At 43.1% G+C, this 21,486-nt stretch overlaps 1 protein-coding gene across 6 annotated transcripts in view; it reads left to right on the top strand.

The window, feature by feature from the left end:
• Positions 1–21,486, top strand: part of LOC117369215 (piezo-type mechanosensitive ion channel component 2-like) — a 209,942-nt gene that overhangs the window by 71,118 nt on the left and 117,338 nt on the right. For 5 of the 6 annotated variants that reach the window (XM_033963416.1, XM_033963419.1, XM_033963417.1 and 2 more), the window contains 7 exons: positions 1,412–1,444; positions 3,247–3,350; positions 6,878–7,041; positions 10,510–10,686; positions 11,613–11,756; positions 15,949–16,149; positions 18,056–18,260. In XM_033963416.1, coding sequence (XP_033819307.1) covers positions 1,412–1,444; positions 3,247–3,350; positions 6,878–7,041; positions 10,510–10,686; positions 11,613–11,756; positions 15,949–16,149; positions 18,056–18,260 — 1,028 coding nt within the window. The remainder of the gene's footprint in view (positions 1–1,411; positions 1,445–3,246; positions 3,351–6,877; positions 7,042–10,509; positions 10,687–11,612; positions 11,757–15,948; positions 16,150–18,055; positions 18,261–21,486) is intronic. The other variant, XM_033963420.1, reaches the window with a different exon arrangement.

Genomic DNA, 21,486 nt, shown 5'->3' on the forward strand with positions numbered 1-21,486 from the left:
TCAGCTGTTCAGGCTTCCCCTGCCGGCTCTGCATATGTGTGAAAGTGCTTTTCAGCGACTGGTGGGGTGGGATTTATGACTGACCTCCGTGAAACTCATTTGCATGGAAAGTCCATAGTACATCATTCGCCGTTGTAAAATCGCTCAATGAATCGGCCAACAGTGACCCACTCGACTAGAGTGACAATTTCTTGTGCATCTAAATAAGAGATAACAGAATGCGATAATGCCTGGCTCTGGTGAAAGGACAGGATAGGAAGCTCAGTATGATCTGTGTTAACAGGGCAGGCTGAGTAGGTCAGTGGGTCATTATTAGAATTCAATTATTTAAATAGGAATGTTTTTATTTCCCAAAGATTAGAGCTTAGCATACACTGTTAGAACATTTTCCCCTCACCTCTTTGGTGCTTCCTGCCCTATTGAAGCCTGTCAGAGGTTGATGTTCCCATAGATGGGTTTACAGGGTAGATCAGTGTGCCATGCTCAGAGGATGATCTCGGGGCTCAAGGGTCTCTCGTACGAAGAAAGACTAAACAAATTGCAGCTCTACACTCTAGAGGAGCGCAGGGAGAGGGGGGACATGATTGAGACATTTAAATACATCACGGGACGTGTCGAGGTGGAAGAAGACATCTTCTTTCTCAAGGGACCCTCGGTCACAAGGGGGCATCCGTTCAAACTCGGAGGAGGGAAATTCGATAGTGACGTAAGGAAGTATTTCTTCACAGAAAGGGTTGTAGATCACTGGAACAAGCTTCCAGAGCAGGTGATCAAGGCCACCAGCGTTATTGACTTTAAGAATAAATGGGATGCCCTAGTAGGATCCTTACGAGGGTCGAGTTAAGGAACTAGGTCATTAGTACTCAGACTTAATGGGGTGGGTCAGTAGAGTGGGCAGATTTGATGGGCTATAGCCCTTTTCTGCCGTCATCTATCTATGTTCTATGTTCTAAGAGGGAAATTCTCTAAATGGTGCTCAAAGATAGGCACCAGGAAGATCCGAGCTAAACCGGTATTTTGTAAATGGCACTCTGCATGGAGCACCCTTTATATAGAACACTAGTTTAGCATGGATCTTATATCCAACTCTGGGCACTGCATTTACACCTGCTGAAACCTTGTATAAACCCTGGCCCGCAGCTCATAGCAGTTGGGTGTGTAAATGTCCCTATTCTATAATATCATGCCTAATTTCTGGGAATACCCCTTGATTCGCCCATGCTCCTCCCACGGCCACATCCCCTTATGAGTTGCACACCAGAAAGTTTAGGTGCATTTTATAGAATAGGGTGAAAGGCAGATTCACATGTAAACTGAAGTGAAAGCCAATTAACTAATCAATATAGAATATATATAAATATGTATTTGTATCAACACATGAATAACTGCATTCTAATTTTCCTTTCTTCAGTTTGAAAGAAAATATTGAGAAAATGCAGGCTAGGTAAGACATTAGGAATTCAAGAAAGACTTGGTTTCTCTGTCTTTGTTCTTTATTGGGGACCTTTAGTACCATTGTGTTACGAAGTTTGGCTATTTCTTGGGCTGCATGGTCGATCCCACTAATCTCTGTAGCCTCCTTCCTGGGAGGGATGAAATCCAACCCTCATTACAACATCTTCAAGGTTTAGGTAGACTTTGCTGAAGAGCTCTCATGGATATGAATGTTGGAACCAATGATCTCCATCACTTTGGGCCAAATTCTCTATAGGTCACCTAAAAAGTAGTCGTCAAAAAGGACAATGTTTAGTGTGATTCTATAAACCACCTCCGGAATTAGGCACAGATTATAGAATCGCACATAGTGCCTGTGGAAACCTGCAACAAGCACAATGCCAGCTGCGGAAACCCTGAGAAAACACATAGTGCCTGTCTGCCTGACTAACATGTAGGCACAGCCATTTATGCCAATAAAAACCAGGCCTATATACTTGTAGCTAAGTTATGCGCAGATCGGGCATATTCTATAACAGTGTGCCAAACTTTTAGGAATGCCCATGTTCTTCCACTGGTCATGCCCCCTTTTGAGATCTGCACACTAGAATTTACACACATCGCTTTACAGAATATGCTTAGAAAGTTGTGTATGTAAATTCTAATTTGTTCCAATTACTAGTTAATTGCCATTTATTGGTTCTGACTAGCAGGTTAGGCAATTAAATTACGTATGCAAATCGGCAAGGCACACAGATTTGTGTGTGCGCAACTTTGGTTGCACTATACAGAATCAGGGCCTTGCTATATTAAATCTGTAGTTCAGAGCAGGCTCCCAGTTTAGACATGGAAGAATTCTCCATGGGTCCTTTCTTTTTAAAGGGTAGATAAAATAATGTGGTTGTCAAGCTAAGGGTAATAAATAGAAATCAAAGAAATCAAAATAAAACAAAGATAAGATGCTGCCTTTTTGTTGGACTAACTTTGTACATTTTTTTGAATAGCTTTAAAAGGTAATACTTTCAGGTCAGAGAATAAAAGCATTCCAATGACAGTGTCATTGAGGAAAGGTAGGGATGAGGATGGACGGGGTGAGCAGTATAATTTTATGGTTTATAATGTTATAGGAAACTCAGTCGCAAGAGAGATCTGAATTTCATCACATTATAAACCATTAAGTAATACTGTTTTGTCGCCTTCTGATCACCCATCCATCTCTTCCTATATCCCACCCTCCCTTCTAACTTTCCTCTGTGACATTGTCAGTGGAGTGCTTTTATGTTCCACTTATATATTTTGATATTGTCATCTTATGCTCATTTCTAACCTGAAGAAGTTGTCGCCTTCAAAATCTAGTCAAAAAAATGTGTTATGTTAGTCCAAGAAAAAGGTATCATCTTATCTTTTTTTGTTGTTTTATTTCTATTTATTACCTTTAAAGCTGTTGCTTTTCAAACCATCTGGTCTGGGAACTGCATGCCTTTGACCCAAGGTGGGTTTGTAGGTAATGGAAGGGTCTACTCTTGGTTGCCCTCTTGAAGGGTCAAAGCCTTGTAGGAATGTAATCATTACTATGCTAGTTTAGAGGGAGAAACAGAGTTCATAGAGGGAGGGCAATAATCCTGATCTCTGCCAGGTCTGACTTATAGAAACCCCTCCCTTTACGTGTATCCAGTGTGTAAAAAAAAAAAGATCCACTGGGCAACCATTAACTATTTCATTACCATAAAGGTAAATTGTATTTACACATGCACAAATGGCATTTTTATGCTTATGAAAAGTTGTAGATATATCTCTTCTACTTCTGAACAGGTTAGCAGCTAAAAGAAAGCAAGATGCAAGCCAAAATACCTTGGACAAGGTCGACAGCATAACGCTGGATGAAGACGCAGACCCAATGGTACACAAGGATTCAGGTGATGATCTTATAAATGCAGATCACAAAGGCTGATGTGCTTTCTGGATAAGTACTGCTAAGCAGGTCCACTCAGTGATTTTCAGTAGTATTCTTTGGGTGGGCGGTAAAACCTATTTTATTAATTTGTTTATTAGCATATTTATATTCCGCATAATCCAAAGTTCTAAGTGGATAACAAAGAAAACATACAATATAAAATATTTACAGCAGAGAAAAATTGTACAATATATAACAGCTATTCCCCCTCTTTTACAAAGGCGTGCTAAGCATTTTTAGATTTTGGAATTTGGAATTTGGAAGTATTAGCATCAATTTGGAACCTGCAGTTTTAAATAAAGATTTTTTTTATAAGGGGGTCCTTTGATTAAGGTACGCTAAAGATTAATACGTGCTAAATGCTAGGGCGCTCGATAGAATATAATGGATCCCTTAGGATTTAGTGTACGCTAAATCAGTTAGCGCACCTTAATAAAAGGACCCCTAACTGTGCTAGACGAAATGAAGGAACTTCTAACAACATATCATCAGATGAACAAAGGGCTCCTTTTACAAAGCCGCGCTAGGGCCTTAACGCACGCCAGCCGCTACTGCCTCCTTTTGAGCAGGCAGTAGATTTCTGGCTACCGCACGCGCTAATCCGGTGCGTGCGTTAAAAACATTAGCACACCTTTGTAAAAGGAGCCCAAAGTGTTCTAGAGGGTTGATATCATTTAAGCATGGCAGAGACATTTGGAGAAACCAGACCCTTGAGAGCTTTAAAAATTAAACATCATGCTTTAAAAATAATTCTCGGTTCTATCAGAGCCGGTGCAATGCGATCAAAATCAGGAGTTAATATGAGCACATCTTGCCTTTCCAGTTAAGATTCTAGCAGCAGCAGCATTCTGAGTGACCTGGCGAGCTCTTAACCTTTTCCTATCGTAAAAAATTTTACGTTACGCTGGTTCCAATCGTAATTATTTTTAGCAAAGTTTTGTATTATTCAACGTTATCATTTACTGCTTTTGTAAACATAATGTAAATAAGTCATAAGTCTGTAAATTCAAATATTTTGTGTTCCTGGCTCTTTATTAGTCCAATTTATCAAAAAGTATACAAGCTGAATATCCAAAAAAATAAAAAAAATAACCAACAAATATTCAGAATAAAGCTGCTAATAGAGGAAGGAAACAGGCTGAAAGGCAAGTAACTAACATGGAGAAAAAGACCTCAGTGTTTCAAGGAAACAACCAAGAAACTATATGTTCAGTTATAAACTGCCATACAAAACACATCCCAGGTCAAAAAACTCCATGGAAAAGATTCATAAAGATACAGTTTAAAATACACAAGTTAAACTGCAAAAAAACAGCAAAAAACTGTAAAAACTTGCACTTATCTTCCATTCATCTCCCACAAGCAGTGGAAATAAATATCCGTTGCTCCAATACGGAACCAGACACACTTTTCAAAGAATGAACTCAGTATTCCCGACAGGCCAAGTGGCTGCGTCAGGGGAATATCTGAAAAGACAAAAAATTAATCAATAATAAAGAATATATAATGCTTAAAGCTTTAAAAGTTCAGGTTACCTTTAGAAAGAGAGCAACTGCTTCAAAAAATCTTCCACGGGAAAATGGCACCCCGGCATTAATCCAGAGCTTTATATCCATGTGTGCTGATCTAAAGTTAATTGGCAAGGAGGACGGCAAGCACTCGAGGCCAAAAAGAGCAAGTTTTTACAGTTTTTTGCTGTTTTTTTGCAGTTTAACTTGTGTATTTTAAACTGTATCTTTATGAATCTTTTCCATGGAGTTTTTTGACCTGGGATGTGTTTTGTATGGCAGTTTATAACTGAACATATAGTTTCTTGGTTGTTTCCTTGAAACACTGAGGTCTTTTTCTCCATGTTAGTTACTTGCCTTTCAGCCTGTTTCCTTCCACTATTAGCAGCTTTATTCTGAATATTTGTTCTTTATTAGTCCATACAGACTGTTTATCCACGATGGCAACAACATTTTTGGAATGTCCCGTCATCCGGGACACACGATAGGAAAAGGTTAAGTTATTTCTAGAAACACCTAATATCAGACTATTGCAATAGTCAAAACAGGGAACAATGAGAACTTCCACTACCAAACGAAAATCTGAAGAAAGAAAATCAAACAAGTGTCTAATAATTTTCAGTTTGTGAAAAAACATAGAAACAATCTTTGAAACCTGATGGCATGATAATTGAAAACACCATTAAAAGACAATTAAAAAAACAATTTAAGTTCCACATGGAAATCGGTGTGGCGCCTACCAGGTGCTTGCACAAAAAGTAGTCATGGTTAGGGACAGAGTGTGGGCGTGGAAAGCATTAGGCACTGGTAGGTGTCTACATTAGTCCCTGGAATTTTAGGCCAGGAAAACATTGGCCCAATATATTGGCGCTTGAGTTGTAGACACCTACCAGCACCGAACTTGATGTAGGGACCAGTAGGTGTAATTCTATAAGTGGCGCCTTAACTTTAAAATTATTTTCAAGGTGCCTATCAGTGCCTACAAAATGGCACAAGAAATGTGTCTATCTAGGTACTTTACGATGCCTAACGCTGCTGTAGGTGTGGCTAATGCTGGAAGTGGCATTTAGCGCCATAAAGCGCCTTTGTAGGCATGATTCTTGTCAAAGGTAGGCACCGGAAATATAGGCCTTGAAAACCCTGACCTACATTTCCGGCACCTACTGGAGAAATCGATACGCTGCTCGACACGGCCGACAAACGTTTGTACTGGTGACTTTGTTTTGGTTTTGTTTGCCCAATTGACTATTTGATCCGAGTAACAGTCATGAGGGAGAAAAACTGCGACATAATACTCTGCATTGAGGCTCAGACTCCTGAGGCAGGCCATACGGCCGAAACACGTACGTGTCGAGTCTTGACCACAATAAAGATATTGAGCACTACAGGTCGCCTTCTCTGTTTTCTTTGTGCAACCGTCACGTAATTGACACGCAATCAGCAGCTGCTTTTAAGGCAGCCGCTGACAACGATGCCATTTATAGAATCAGACCCTTACTGCCTGCCCTCTGGATGCACCTAAAGTTAGGCACTAGGTGTAACAGAAGGTCTGCGGAGAACGCCCTTTATAGAATACTAGCTTAGCGCACATTTTGCACTTAACTTTGCTTGTGAGCACTTATGCCTGCCAAAGGCCGGTGTAAGTGCCGCCACCCAACTGATGGCAGTTAGGCGCACAAATGCCAGGGGCGGCCCTATAATGAGGCCACCTGAGGCTGCGGCCTTGGGCGTCACTCTTGAAGAAGCATCATCTTGCTGCCGGCCCTCTCTGCCGCTGCCTTTCTAGGCATCTAATGCTTTCACCCTTCTCCCCACAATCAGTATTTTTCCCATTATACCCCCCCCCCCCCCCGCTGCAGCCACATCTACCTTATCAATATTGAGTACCAAATTGTGTTCGTATAACCAGGGATAAACCTGTAAAACTGAGAAGAATTTTTAGACACAACTTTAAAACCAGAACTCCTCCTTTTTGTCTCAGAGGAAGGGAGAGATAAGTGGATCGTGTTGATTGACCAGGTGACTGCCGTTTTCCTGAAGCTGTTAGGGGTCATCCATGAAACTCAGGTGTTATGCTGGAGACTCCTTGAGTTGCACATTATTAAAATCATCTCCACTATGACCATCTGGCTTGCCCTCCAAGAGGTCAGTGAGTAGAAGGCATCAGGTAAGACTGGAGTTGACTCCTGGTAGCAGTGAGTTGTTGGCGGGATGAATTTGTAGACTGATATGTAACATCCATCCTGTTTACCAATCACTGCAAACTTCTCTATCGTTACAATACAAGGACATACTCTTGCCAAATAAGTCCTTAATTAGAAAGAACAATGTTTTAGCTCAGTATCTGCCCAGCATTGGGAATACGGGTTATCAAAGGTGCATAACTGCTCATGTAAACATTTGTTGATTTGTCATTGTAGAATTTCAAACCCTTTACCATATTTTCTAGTTCTTAGAAGCCTGCAGTTGTCATGTTCTGTACCGAGGGATGTGATTTTCTGTTGCTTGGTTATACTTCTCCCTCCCTCTTCATGGGGGTTAGGGGCAGAGCTGGTCCTCGAATAGGGAAAAATCACGAATAACTTTTGGGCCGGCTCTGACCCATCCCTAGACTTTACCTGGTGGTCTAGCAGTGACGTGATCGCCTCCCTCTAAGTCCCGGGGCTGTTGGTTTTTTTTTCAGTGCCAACGAGCGATTCTCGGGGGGGGTCCTGGGGCAAAAAAACGTGGATAATCAAAACCGCGAACATCGAAACCACGATTAGGGAGGGGGAAGTGTAACTTTCAATACTTTCAAGAAATAGTAAAACTATAACTTTCCTGTCACAATTGCTGAATGTCAGAAAATAAATGAGATCCCAAAATATTTCTATCATTTAAATTCCTTTTGAGCAATTTCTCTGTTCTTTAGAGTACTTTCAGATGTCTCCTGGTGCCTTTGGAAAGACATCATCAGAGATGATTTTCAGTTTATACAAGTATTAGCATCAATAGATTGGGTTAATGCAGGAGTAAGCAATTCCGGTCCTCGAGAGCCACAGGTAGGTCAGGTTTTCAGGATATCCACAATAAATATGCATGAGATAGATTTGCATATCAAGGAGGCAGTGCATGCAAATCCATCTCGTACATATTCAGTGTGGATATCCTGAAAACCTGACCTGCCTGTGGCTCTCGAGGACCGGAATTACCTACTCCTGGGTTAAAGAAATGAGAGGCAGAGAGCTGTGTGAGAACCCATACACTCATTTAATGAGAAGATAAAGGACCAAAAAGCAGAAACAACAAAACTGGTTTGGGAAAAAGAAATACTTTGCGGTCGGTCAAGCTTGTTTGACTGACAGCTGGGCGATACCTGTAGCTGGAGTAGAGTAAATGATGGACCAGTTGGTTTCAGGTTTTATTAAAGACATGATATACCGCTAAAGGCAATGAGCCATTGAAGTGGTTAACATTTAGCTAAGCGGCTAGTACATTAAGTGATAGAGAAGAGTGTGTGTAAGAGAAGGAAAAGCGAGAGGGGAATGGGAAAAAGTTGGAAAAATGAATTCTAGTATTGACGGGAAAGAATAGTCAAGTAGAGAGAACAGAGAAGGGCGGGAAGTAGTACCAGAGTGTTGCAACCCATTGAGAGGGTGACAGTTTCCAGTTAATCAGGGAAGGTATCTTGGAAAAAATAAGCCTTAAGAGAACTACAGAATTCTGAATATGAACTTGGAAATCCAAAATGTTGAGGTAGAGCCAAGCATGCTGAAGGTCTTGGTTCTGATGGAAATCATGACAGATTTGATGGGTGATGGTTTATGCTTTATTAAAATTTGTTATACTGCTTGTTCTTACGACAGGTCCAAGCAGTGTACAATAATAATACAATAAATGAAAAGAACGGCAATAAGAATAGATAGGAAAGACCTATAATGCACAATACTCATACTCCTCATTGGCCCAATTTTCTACGCTTTATTTATACATTTAAGAACATAAGAACTGCCATCTCCGGATCAGACCTTCGGTCCATCAAGTCCGGTGATCTGCACACGCGGAGGCCCAGCCAGGTGTACACCTGGCGTAATTCTAATCACCCATTTCCCTCTATGCCTCTCGTAAGGAGATGTGCATCTAGTTTGCTTTTGAATCCTAGAACGGTGGATTCCACAACAACCTCCTTCGGGAGAGCATTCCAGGTGTCCACCACCCGCTGCGTGAAGCAGAGCTTCCTGATATTTGTCCTGGACTTGTCCCCCCCTTAGCTTCAGTCCATGTCCTCTTGTCCGTGTCACATTGGACGTTGTAAATAACTTTTTTTCCTGCTCTATTTTGTCGATTCCTTTCAGTATTTTGAAAGTCTCTATCATATCCCCTCACAGTCTCCTTTTCATATGTTCCTTATCTGCATTTTCTATATACGTTTTCATATGTTTTATTAATTATCAAAAATTTTCATATCTTACATGTACTAAAAAGCACTTATCATGCGCACTCAGGTTTAATATGTCGGCTGGGGACTGTTTTCTTCCGACATGTTTCGCCCAGCGGCTTTATCAAGGTTGTCCCCTATAAACGCCTTTCGGTGCACTGAGGGCAGAGAGACCGAAAGGCATCTATTGGGGACAACCTTGATAAAGCTGCCGGGTGAAACATGTCGGAGGAAAACAGTCCCCAGTCGACATAGTAAACCTGAGTGCGCAAGATAAGTGCTTTTTAGTACATGTAAGAGAATTTTTTATAATTAATAAAACATAGTATGAAAACGTATATATAAAACGCAGATTAGAAACATATGAAATAAGCGTATGAATAAAGAGTAGAAAATTGGGCCAAAGAGGAGTGCTAGGGAACGACTGAAACTTATGAAATTGTTGCCTAAGCTGTGCACACATTTCCGTGGATTAAAAGTGATCGTATACGGAAAGCACATCTGATGACCTATAAAAACTAAAGTTGAAAGACAAACGTGATATATAGTTTATACTGCCTCGCTTCTATTTATAACTGTATATGTTGACATTGCTGAGTGAGCAAGGTACCAACATCATATGAGCTGAATATTGAATATTGGCTGAAAACTATAAAATAGCACGTGCATTGAATTTGAAAACAAGGCACCGCAATACGATCACCTCACATAGATGAGTTGCCAACCCTAGTTTTCTCAATTTGCTGTCTCCCTCTTTTTAAAAAAATTTTTTAACTTTATTGATTTTCAAATATTGACAGTGCAATACACATGTAACTTAACATATAACAATCAAGAAAAGCACTTTGAACTTACCAAATATTCAAAAGCAATCATTTCCCCCCTTCATTAATCAAAAATACCAATGCATAGAATCTTCCAATAACCTAGTTTTGATTAAAATAGTAGTGCATTCCCACACCCCCTCCCCCTCCCTCCCACCCTGGATGTGTACGGAAATCAAATTCTCGATTTGCTGTCATCCCTTCCCCTCTCAGCTATAGAAGCTGAGAGGGGAAGGGATGTTACATGATATGGAAGGGCAGACTGGATAGGCCGTATAGTCTTTACTAGCCTTCATTTTTCTATGTGTCTATGACATGCGTGAGTATGAAGCAGCAGCTGGATGGTTTATCGACCTTTGCTCTATTTCTCAGGTTTCTCTAATGAATTACATTTTCTTCATTCCTTGGGTGTTTGCCCTGCCGTATTCCAAGATACGACCTCGTGCTTCCTCCATCTGCACCGTTTGGTCTTGTGTGATGGTCATCTGTAAAATGATGTATCAGCTAAAATTTGTCAAGCCGCCTGAATATTCATTGAACTGTACCGCGGTAAGGTTTTGCCAGACCACTGAAGTCCAGTGCTAAATTTGTTCCCAGATTGGCTCCTTGCAGGACAAGGGATATTAGCACACAGCGATTGACTGTTTATGCATGGCACGTGCTGGTAATGCTCTCTAGATTTCCTGCATGCTAACAACTAGAGAATGACACGGGGGACAAATTTTTCCCCGTCCCCGTGGGAACTCATTTTCCTGTCCCGTCGAGTTGTTTTCCTGTCCCTGCCCCATTCCTGCAAGCTCTGTCCTCATCTGCACAAGCCTCAAATACTTTAAAATCATAAGTATTCGAGGCTTGTGCATATAAGGCAAAGCTTACAGGAATGGGACAGGGACAAAACTCACGGGGACGGCGAAATTGAGTTCCTTTGGGGACAGGGAAAAATTTGTCCTCATGTCATTCTCTACTTACAACTTTTTCAGCTGCTTCAGCCTTAAAATCACAAGTGTCCCTACCTTGTAGTGCAGTATCTAATGTAAACAAGGAAATAGAACAGCTGTGTGACAGCAATTTCCTCTGTGCATTCTAAGCAAAGTCAGAGGTGGCCACGGCCTGATCTCGCGAGCACTGGGGTCTACAGCAATGCACTAGGAAAGCAATGTCAGACCAGGTGGGCTGTATCTACCCTCAGGTTCCAAGTTTCTGTCCTACAATACGGATTTGCAGGGAGTCTTCTGGGGGGGTCCCAGACCAGTCAGTCAGGTTTCACCAGCATGTAACAGATTTATCAAAGTTTAGCTCCAGCTTTCCCCCTCCACCCTCCTCTCCCTACCCAACATCCCTGATAATATCAGGGATGTTTCCATGGCTGAGCCTGAAACTAATTTTGCCCTTGAAAAAAACTAGTCAAAATGTCCTAAATCTGCCCCAGAGCACACCATCAACTGTCCATCTAAACCTAAGACATCTGTTGCTAGAGGCTGTATGAGAATGGAAGTTTCCGGGGACCTGTCACGGAGGAACTGTTGCAGAAGTCCATCCTCTACGTGACCCCTGTGGATCCTGCAGACTGGTGTGGAGGACTGCGGAAATGTGCTGAGAATGTCTTACCCTGTTTAAAGGTAAACCAGGAGCTGACATCATAGTAACATAGTAAATAACAACAGAAAAAAGATCTGAATGGTCCATCCAGACTGCCCAATGCAATAGTTTTTAACTGCAAATTCACAGAGGTTTATTTTTATTTAAAATTTAAAAAGAAGAATGGTATCATTTTGTATCTGGCAGCTTCCTCCTGCATCTTTGGGGTTGGGGTTAACTGGAACATACCCCAACTGGAGACTTTCATTGCAACTATCTGGGTGTTTCCCCCGGACTAATTTCCTCCTCCCCCCCGCCATTCCATCTCATAACCAACCACTACATCATAGAATCATAGAACATGACGGCAGAAAAGGGCCACGGCCCATCTAGTCTGCCCACACTAATGGCCCACCCCCTAACTACCTCCATGAAGAGATCTCACATGCCAATCCCATCTTTTCTTAAAATCTGGCACGCTGTTGGCCTCAATTACCTATTGTGGAAGATTATTCCAGTGATCAACCACCCTTTCGGTGAAGAAATATTTTCTGGTGTTGCCATGAAATTCCCCACCCCTGATTTTCAACGGATGCCCTCTTGTTGCTGTGGGTCCTTTAAGGAAAAAGAGATCCTCTTCCACCTCGATACGGCCTGTGACATATTTGAACGTCTCGATCATGTCTCCCCTCTCTCTGCATTCCTCAAGTGAGTACAGCTGCAACTTACCCAGTCGTTCCTCATACGGGAGATCCTTGAGTCCTGAGACCATCCTGGTGGCCATTCGCTAAACCGACTCAACTCTCCGCACATCTTTTTGATAATGTGGCCTCCAGAACTGTACACAGTATTCCAGATGGGGTCTCACCATGGATCTGTACAACGGCATTTTGACCTTGGGCTTACAGCTGACAAAACTTCTACGGATACAGCCCATGATTTGTCTAGCCCTGGATGAAGCTGTCTCCATTTGATTGGCAGTCTTCATGTCTTCGCTAATGATCACCCCCAAGTCACGTTCTGCTACAGTCCTTGCTAGGATCTCACTATTTAGGGTGTAAGTCCTGCATGGATTTTTGCCGCCAAGGTGCATGACCTTGCATTTTTTGGCATTGAAACTTAGTTGCCAAGTCTTTGACCAATGCTCCAGCAGGAGTAGGTCCTGCGTCATACTGTCGGGCATTGAGCTTTTATCGGGCACCGTGCTTTCATTTGCTGTGCAGTTGCCTACCATGTTGCATAGTTTGGCGTCATCGGCGAATAATGTAATTTTACCTCGAAGCCCCTCAGCCAAGTATCTTACGACCGAGCCCTGTGGCACTCCGCTGATCACCTATGTCGTATTGGAGAGGGTACCATTTGCCACTACCATCTGAAGTCTACCTCTAAGCCAGTCCCTAACCCATGCAGTTAATGTTTCACCCAGTCCCATCAAACCCATCTTGCTCAATAACCTGCGGTGTGGGACGCTATCAAACGCTTTGCTGAAGTCCAAGTACACAACATCCAGGGACTCCCCTATATCCAGCTTTCTTGTTACCCAGTCAAAGAAGTTGGTCAGATTTGATTGGCAGGACCTTCCCTTCGTAAAACCATGTTGATGGGGATCTCATAGATTCTCCTCGTTCAGGATCGTATCCAATTGGCGTTTGATTAGTGTTTCCATACGTTTACTCACTATCGATGTGAGACTCGCCAGTCTATAATTCTCGGCCTCCGTCCTGCATCCCTTTTTGTGGAGTGGAATGACATTAGCCATTTTCCAATCCAACGGGACTCTTCCTGTACTTAGGGAAAGATTGAAGAGCGTGAATAACTCCCTGAGCACCCTGGGGTGTAGTTTGTCCGGTCCCATAACTTTGTTCACTTTGAGTCTTGATAGCTCCTCATAGACACTGCTGGGTGTAAACTCGAAATTTCGAAACGGGTCTTCCGAGTTTTCCCTCGTCGGCAGCTGAGGGCCGGATCCCGGCGCCTCGCAAGTGAAGACCGAGCAGAAGTATTCATTTAAAAGTTTGGCTTTGTCGGAGTCCAATTCTACATAGTTCCCGTCAGGTTTCCTAAGGCATACTATCCCATCTGTGTTTCTTTTTCTGTCACTAATATACTGGAAGAAGGATTTATCGCCCTTCTTGATGTTCTTCGCAAGGTTCTCCTCCATTCAGAGTTTGGTCTCTCTGACTGCCGTTTTGACCGCTTTTGACTTGGCCAGATAGTCTTCCTTGGATTCTCGCTTCCCTGATAGTTTGTAGAGGATGAACGCTCTTTTCTTCTTTTTTATGAGGTCTGAGATCTCCTCAGAGAACCACTGCGGTCTATTGTTTCTATGCCATTTACTTACTGATTTGACGTAGCGGTTGGTTGCTTCGTGTAAGGTTGATTTCAGAGTTGACCACATTACCTCTACATTATCTGTTTCGGCATGGTTTTGCAGTGCCCGATGGACGAAATCTCCCATGCTTTCAAAGTTTGTGCCCTTAAAGTTGAGGACCTTGGTTGATGTGCTTGACTTAGTGAAACCTTTCCTGAGGTTGAACCATATCATGTTGTGGTCACTGGAGGCCTACCAAGACCTCTATGACACTTTCTCCGTTGGTGAGTATTAGGTCTAGTATCGCCCGATCCCTAGTGGGCTCTAATACCATTTGTCTGAGTCTCGCTCCCTTTATAGAGGTTAATAGCTTCCTGCTGCCGCTGGTCATAGCGGAAAGATTGTTCCAATCCACATCAGGCATATTGAAGTCTCCTAACAATACTGTGTCTCCACGCAAAGTGATATTCTCATTGTCTTCAACTAATTCTATATCCATGTCCTCCTGTTGTCTTGGAGGTCTGTATACTACACCAAGATACAGGCATTTGTCCTTCCCCCTAGCCAAATTCACCCAGAGGGATTCCCCGGTGTACTTGACATCTGCGATTTTGATAACTTTGATGTCCTCTTTAGTATATAGTGCTACCCCTCCTCCCATTTTGCCCTCTCTGTCCCGCCGAAGTAAGTTGTATCCCGGTATAGCCATATCCCACCCATGGGAGTCCGTGAACCAAGTCTCGGATTTCGCCACCACATCTAGGTCGGCGTTCCTCATTTCCGTCTCTAATTCCAGAATCTTATTGCCCAAACTGTGGGCATTAACCCTCCATACATAGCCCTCCATACCTTATGTTTGCTATGTCCCTGTGTAGATATTCCTGCTTGAGCTAATTGGACTCCTATAATACTGTTTGCAATGTGTGTACTTACCTCTGACTCGGAAATGCAGTGTGCACTTACCTCGGACTCAGAAATGGATTGGCAACTTACCTCGCCAAGTTGGTTACTTGCGCCAGCACGTGAGTGGGTACCCTCCCCCAACTTACCTAGTTTAAAGCCCTACGAAGTAGGCGGGCTAGTCCTGCACTTGAGTTCTAACTGGGCTCCTTTCTTCCCAAGCCCTTTGAATTCACTCTTGCCTTGGCATCCTCTAGTCTCCACTATCTGATGGAGCAGAGGATGCACCTGGGAATTAAACCTGAGCCTGCTATATTTAATGCTGCTGGTCCATCTGGCCATCTTGAATGATATTTTATTATAAGAAGATTAGTGCATGTTCTCTTAGAGATTTTGCTGCTGGCATTGTGCTTCTTGCAGGTTTCCGGGTCTCGCTGCGTCTGTGTCAGGTAGAAACCGATGTTTCACAGCCAATATGCTGTGGCTTTCTTCAGGGTATGCTCTGAAGTCTGCAGTTTGAGTTTGTAAATAGTGGGTTCGCGGACCTGATTGGGAACAGGGCCGTCCATCAATTTGAATTTTGGCGGGAAAGTCAGTTAGTCAGAAATTTGGTTTTGTTGTGAAAGTCTCCCCGTGGAGCTGGGTTAGATGTTCTCTCAGGGTTTCCACAGCTGGCGTGGTGGCTGAAATGTCGGTTGCTACCTGACAGAGGCACAGCAAGACCCGGAGACCTGTAAGAAGATTAGTACATGCCATGCGCCACTATTAAAATGCATAAGATATGGGTGAAAAACTTGGATATTTATATACCTAGTGAAACCATTTCTAGTGGTGAGAGGAGTAAATTGCAGCTAAGGAAAGAACTTAACCTGAACCTGCACGGGACACATTTTCTCTCATTGCCAAGATAGAAAAGCATTAAGATATGACTTATATGTTCCACAGATTAAAATGTCTTAGTTTGTACTGCATTCACTGATAAGAAGAGCTAACATCAGCACAATTGTCTAATTACGTTGTAGAATCATCTCATCATCCTGGCATTAATGGCCATTGAGGTGACAGTGTATCGCCATCAGCTGTACTATAGGACTCACAACCAACTAATTCCACCTATAACGGGAAGCATATTTGACAATATCACTCGAAAGCATTTAGATGATGGGCTGCTGAATTGCATTAAGTACTTCGTTAACCATGCATTCTACAAGTTTGGCTTAGAGGTGAGAATTACACAAGACTGTATCTGAAGAAACTACTGGAAATGCTTCAGAGTACTGTATATACTCGAATATAGGTTGATCCGAATATAAGTGGAGACCCCCGTTTTTCCCTTCCCAAAAGGAGGAAAAATGGTTGACTTGAATATAAGATGGGGGCTTTATATTCAAGTGTCATGACCTGCCAGGATCTGCACCCAGTGTCCAATCCCTCACGCCCTCCCCTGCCAGGTACATCACTTGGCCCCCCTCTCTACCGAGTTCTGCACCCAGCCCTCTTTCCCTCCCTGCCCTGCAAGGCTCTGCAGTCATCCCCCTTCCCTATCAGGTTCTGCACCCAGCCCCCTTCCCTCCCTGCCCTGCAAGGCTCTGCACCCAGCACCCTTCCTTCCCTGCCAGGCTCTGAACTCAGCCCCTCCTCACTTCCTGCCAGTCTCTGCACCCTGTCCCCCCTCCCTGCCAGGCTATGTACCCTGTCCTACCTTCCTTCCCTGTACCCTCTACCCCCTCTAGTTGTTTAGTAGTAGGCCGGGATGGGAGAGAGCCTTCCCGTCCCAGTTCCGATACTAACAATTACCCCTCCCTCCCTCCCTTCTTTGTATGCCTTTTTCCTGGTGGTCCAGTGGTGTATCCCGCGCTGAACCCCTCCTTACTTACTGCCACAAGAGCTGCGAGCTGCGAGTCTCATGAGAACTGGCAGCAGCCTTTCAGGGAGCGGCGCAAGGCAGGGTGGGATCTCGAAAAGCTTGCTCCTGCATCCCAGCCCAGATGCGCCACTGGCTACTGGTCACGAGATCGGCAGGAGGGGTTCAGCGCAGGATACACCACTGAACCACCAGGGAAAAGGTACGGAACGGAGGGAGGGGGGGTTAATTGTTAGTAATGGCTGGGACGGGAGATGGGCTTAAAAGTCTCGTCCTATATTCGAGTATACAGTGCTCCCCCGATCATTTGCGGTCGGCGATTCGCAGTCCCAGTCATTTGCGGTATTTTCCGACTGCGAATGACCAGGCAGGAGAGAGCAGCCAGAGCGCCGGCGAGTGAAGGAAATCACTCATGGTATGCTCCAATTGCCTCTTCTTGCACTAAAGTCGGGCCTCAGGAGCTGCATGTCTTTTTTTTTTTTTTTTTCTTTTGTACAGTGGCTACAAATAATCTAATTGTGTGTTGGGATCTCACCTGCAAGAGACAACAGACCTAAACTTCTCATCCCTAACAAAATCTTGTACCTATGATGCAGACATAAGGAAAACCTGCATTATTACAATCCTTTTCATGGCTTCCCTTCTGTTTATTACCCTTTTCCTCTGACCACCATTAGGCTACTCCTCCATTCCATTCTGATCCATGAGGAATTTGAGTGTAAGATTTAGCAAATTTCTCTACCTGCATGCAATGGAGAGTGACAGTGGAGTGAGCAGAAGTATGTCCTATTAGAGACAGTTTCAGTCTTATGGTCCATACCCCCTGATCTTAAGAAAATTCCAAAGGCAAATGTAGGGGAGGAACTGAGCACATAGTTTTGCCCCTGAGAGGATCTTCTCCCTACTGGAAATAAAACTTCAACTATTTTTAAAAAGTATGTCTGTCTTTTTGGATTAAAGTCAGTCAGATTTTCAGGATATCCACAGTGAATATGCATGAGATACATTTGCATGCACTATCTCCACAGACTTTTTCTGCCGTTTTTCCTTTTTTCTTCTTCCTATACCTTTTAAAGGCAAGACATTTCACCTGTCCAAGAAGCTGGATACGGTTCTCTCTTCCCTGATCTTCCCGTCTGTTAGACTGGAAAGAAGTCCCATATTGCCTTGCATGACGACTGTCACTTTTTAGTGTGGGACTGGGCGTTTTCCCCCCCTCCCCCTGCGCTCATTGCTGAAACATATCTCTCCCTTCTGTTTTCCAGATGTGCTTTGTTATTGCAGTTAATGTGATTGGACAGCGCATGGATTTCTACGCGGTCATCCACGCTTGCTGGCTGCTCTACGTGCTGTTTCACCATCGCAGGAAAGCCATAGCTGAGGTCTGGCCCAGGTACTGCGCTTTCCTTGCCAGTATCATGACACTTCAGTATTTGCTGTGCATTGGCATTCCTCCCGCCTTCTGCAAAGGTAAATACAATAAGGGACGGTTTCCGTCAGAAAAACAGCATGCCTGCGCTAAGTAGACGCTCAAGGAATTAACATGCAACTCTCTTAATGGTGGCATTATTGCCAGATAAAAATTGGATCATGAAATTATTTTTCAAAAATAGATAGAAAGAGTTTCTGGGACTTAAAATACAAATATTTCCAGATGTATCTAGTATAACGAGGGTGAGTGGCGTCTGGCGCAGTGGCGCCCCTCTCTTGCCCCCCCCCCTTACTGCATGCGCTTGCCCCTTCCTCATCCCTTTTTAACTTCGGAATAAGCAGCCACCCACTTGCTGGCTGCGTTGGCTTTGGCACTCTCTCTGATGCCACATCCTAGGTGTGGGTCCCAGAAGTAACATCAGAGAGAGCGCTGAAGCCGACGCAGGCAGCAAGTGGGTGGCTGCTCACGCAGAGGTTATAAAGGTGCGAGGGAAGGGGTGTGCGACAGGGGGAGGAGTGAGAAGGGGGTGGAGAAGGGGAGGGGTTCTGGCACCCCAAGGAAGACCACTCCCAGGGCAGACAGCCCCCTCCCTGCACCCCCTTACTATGCCACTGATGCGTCTAACTTTAGATGCAACCATTTACACCCGTGGAAACATGGTGCAAATCCTCATGCCTAAATAAGGCATGGATTCCCTCTTATTCTAAGGCCCAGGGGGTGGGCAACTCCAGTCCTCGAGGGCCGGAATCCAGTTGGGTTTTCAGGATTTCCCTAATGAATATGCATTGAAAGCAGTGCATGCAAATAGGTCTCATGCATATTCATTGGGGAAATCCTGAAAACCCGACTGGATTCTGGCCCTCGAGGACCGGAGTTGCTCACCCCTGCTATAGCCTCATGCAGAAATTGCAGAAATGCCCCTGATCTGCCCATGCTCCTCATATGGCCACACCCCTTTTTGGGAATCACATATAAAATTTACATGCATAGAGTTTATATATAACAATTTTTATTGAAAGAATCAAATAATCAGTACAATAGGATAATACAAAAATACATTCAATACAATAAGAATTACAATAATATTTCATACAAATTTAAATCATTCTTTCAAATTTAATTTCCATATGAATTAATTCAATCTTATCTACACCCCTCTTAATTCCATCCCCTACCCACTATCTTCTCCTAAATGAAATCCCTCACCTTGGATGAAAGTTGACAAAAATAAAGAATTAAAATAAATAACTGGAATGTAATTATTAAACCTAATTTTCATAATAAATCATTGATAACCAAACTTCGTATTCTCGATGAAAGATTCTGAATATAAGGATCCCAAACCTCCATATAAAAATGAGTTTTTTTAGGCGAACCTCGAACCTCCCAACTCTCAAATAAAAATAAGCAATGTAATTGATTCCTCCAATGCCAAAAAACTTGGTGATTCTTTCTGCAACCAAAATTGTATAATACATTTATGCCCAATTATACAGGCTTTCTGAAATAAAAGACAGTTTAGTTGGCCAAAAACCCCACAAGCTGATGCTTTACCAAAAATTATTCCCCTAGGACAACCCACTACTGAATTACCCCATAAAGAACCCAAAAATGCATAGAGTTTAATTCATTCCAATCAGCGTCAATAATTGCTTAAGATTCCAAGTAGAGAATGACACGGTGACAAAATTAATCACCGTCCCCGCCCCCGCGGATAACCGCGGGAAATAATCCCATGCCATTTTGTAGTGTCTATTTCAACCTCAGTCCTTCTACACCAGCATTCTTCAAAGCAAAGCTTGCGGGTCAGTGGCTGAGCCCATTCATACTCTGATTCTTATGTGAGCCAAGGATAATGAAGCCATTGTGACATCACTGATGTGATTGGCTCTTAGGCACATTTGGAATGAGGCATTATGACATCACAATATCTGCTCTGGATACCAGAGACTGTCATTTTGTAGTGTCTATTTCAACCTCAGTCCTTCTACACCCGCATTCTTCAAAGCAAAGCTTGCGGGTCAGTGGCTGAGCCCATTCATACTCTGATTCTTCCCTCTCTCTTTAAAGAATGACATGAAGATGGGTTCCCGCGGTTATCCGCGGGGACAGGAACGGTGATGAATTTTGTCACCGTGTCATTCTCTAAGTACTGATGCTAATTGGCTCATTGTTTAATTAAATTGCACATGCAAATTGGGAGCATGCGCAAATTGACACGCACAATTTATAGCACTGCATGGCCCTGATTCTATAACGTCTAGGCACTGAGGAGTGCAGGTTTCAATCATCCATTCGGTGCTGTTTATAGAATTGTGCCTAGTGGTGCCTATGCAGGCTTAAGCACCAGTAGGCGTTGAAACCTTAAGTGCACTACCATTAATGCCAGGGTTTTCTTGGCCTAAATGAGTGCATCTAAGTCAAGAAGACAAAATGGCAAAATGCAAAGAGCACCAAAGGGTTCCACAAGAGAGATGAAACAGAAAAACAATAAAAATTACGGAACAGAATCTGATGTACCAGTTGTAGTTTAATAAGCGCCCGTAAAGCATAAAAGCAATCCACAAATGATATAAACGGTCACAAAAATAAAAGAGCCTTAAAGGACCTAGTCCGCTAGGGATACAGGACCCAACACTGTCCGCGTTTCTACAAAAAGTCTTCTTCAGGGGTCCCTGGGGGTCCTATAAAGGTGAATATGTTCACCACACAATTGTTTCCCACGTATTCACCTTTATAGGACCCCCAGGGACTCCTGAAGAAGACTTTTTGTATTCCTAGCGGACTAGGTCCTTTAAGGCTCTTATGTGGATGATTTACTTTTATGTGGATGGAATTATTTTATGTGGATGATTTTAGTGTACCTTTGGAACTTTCAAATAAAGTCCATTTGGGAACATCGTCACTCCACAGAGTTTTTTTGGTTTTCCCCACAGTAAGAAACCAAATAATTATAAAATTACAAGCGATCTCATACAGGCCGTGTTTTGGCAAAATTAAAAATGTCTTCCTCAGGGGTCTTTATGGGTGCTTGGCTGTCTTATAAAAGTCACAAAAAAATCCAAGTAGTTAAAAGGCAAGCCAAGGACCCATTAAGACTCCTGAGGAAGGCATTTTTAGTTTTGCCAAAACATGGCCATGTCGGGTCACTTGTAATTTTATACATTGTTTGTTCTGTACTGTGGATCACTTGTGACTGTTTATATCCTTTGTGGACTGCTTTTATGTTTTTTGGAAGCTTATTAAACTACAACTGATACATCT

The sequence above is a fragment of the Geotrypetes seraphini genome, chromosome 11, assembly GCF_902459505.1.
Source record: "Geotrypetes seraphini chromosome 11, aGeoSer1.1, whole genome shotgun sequence".
Taxonomy (NCBI): Eukaryota; Metazoa; Chordata; class Amphibia; order Gymnophiona; family Dermophiidae; genus Geotrypetes; species Geotrypetes seraphini.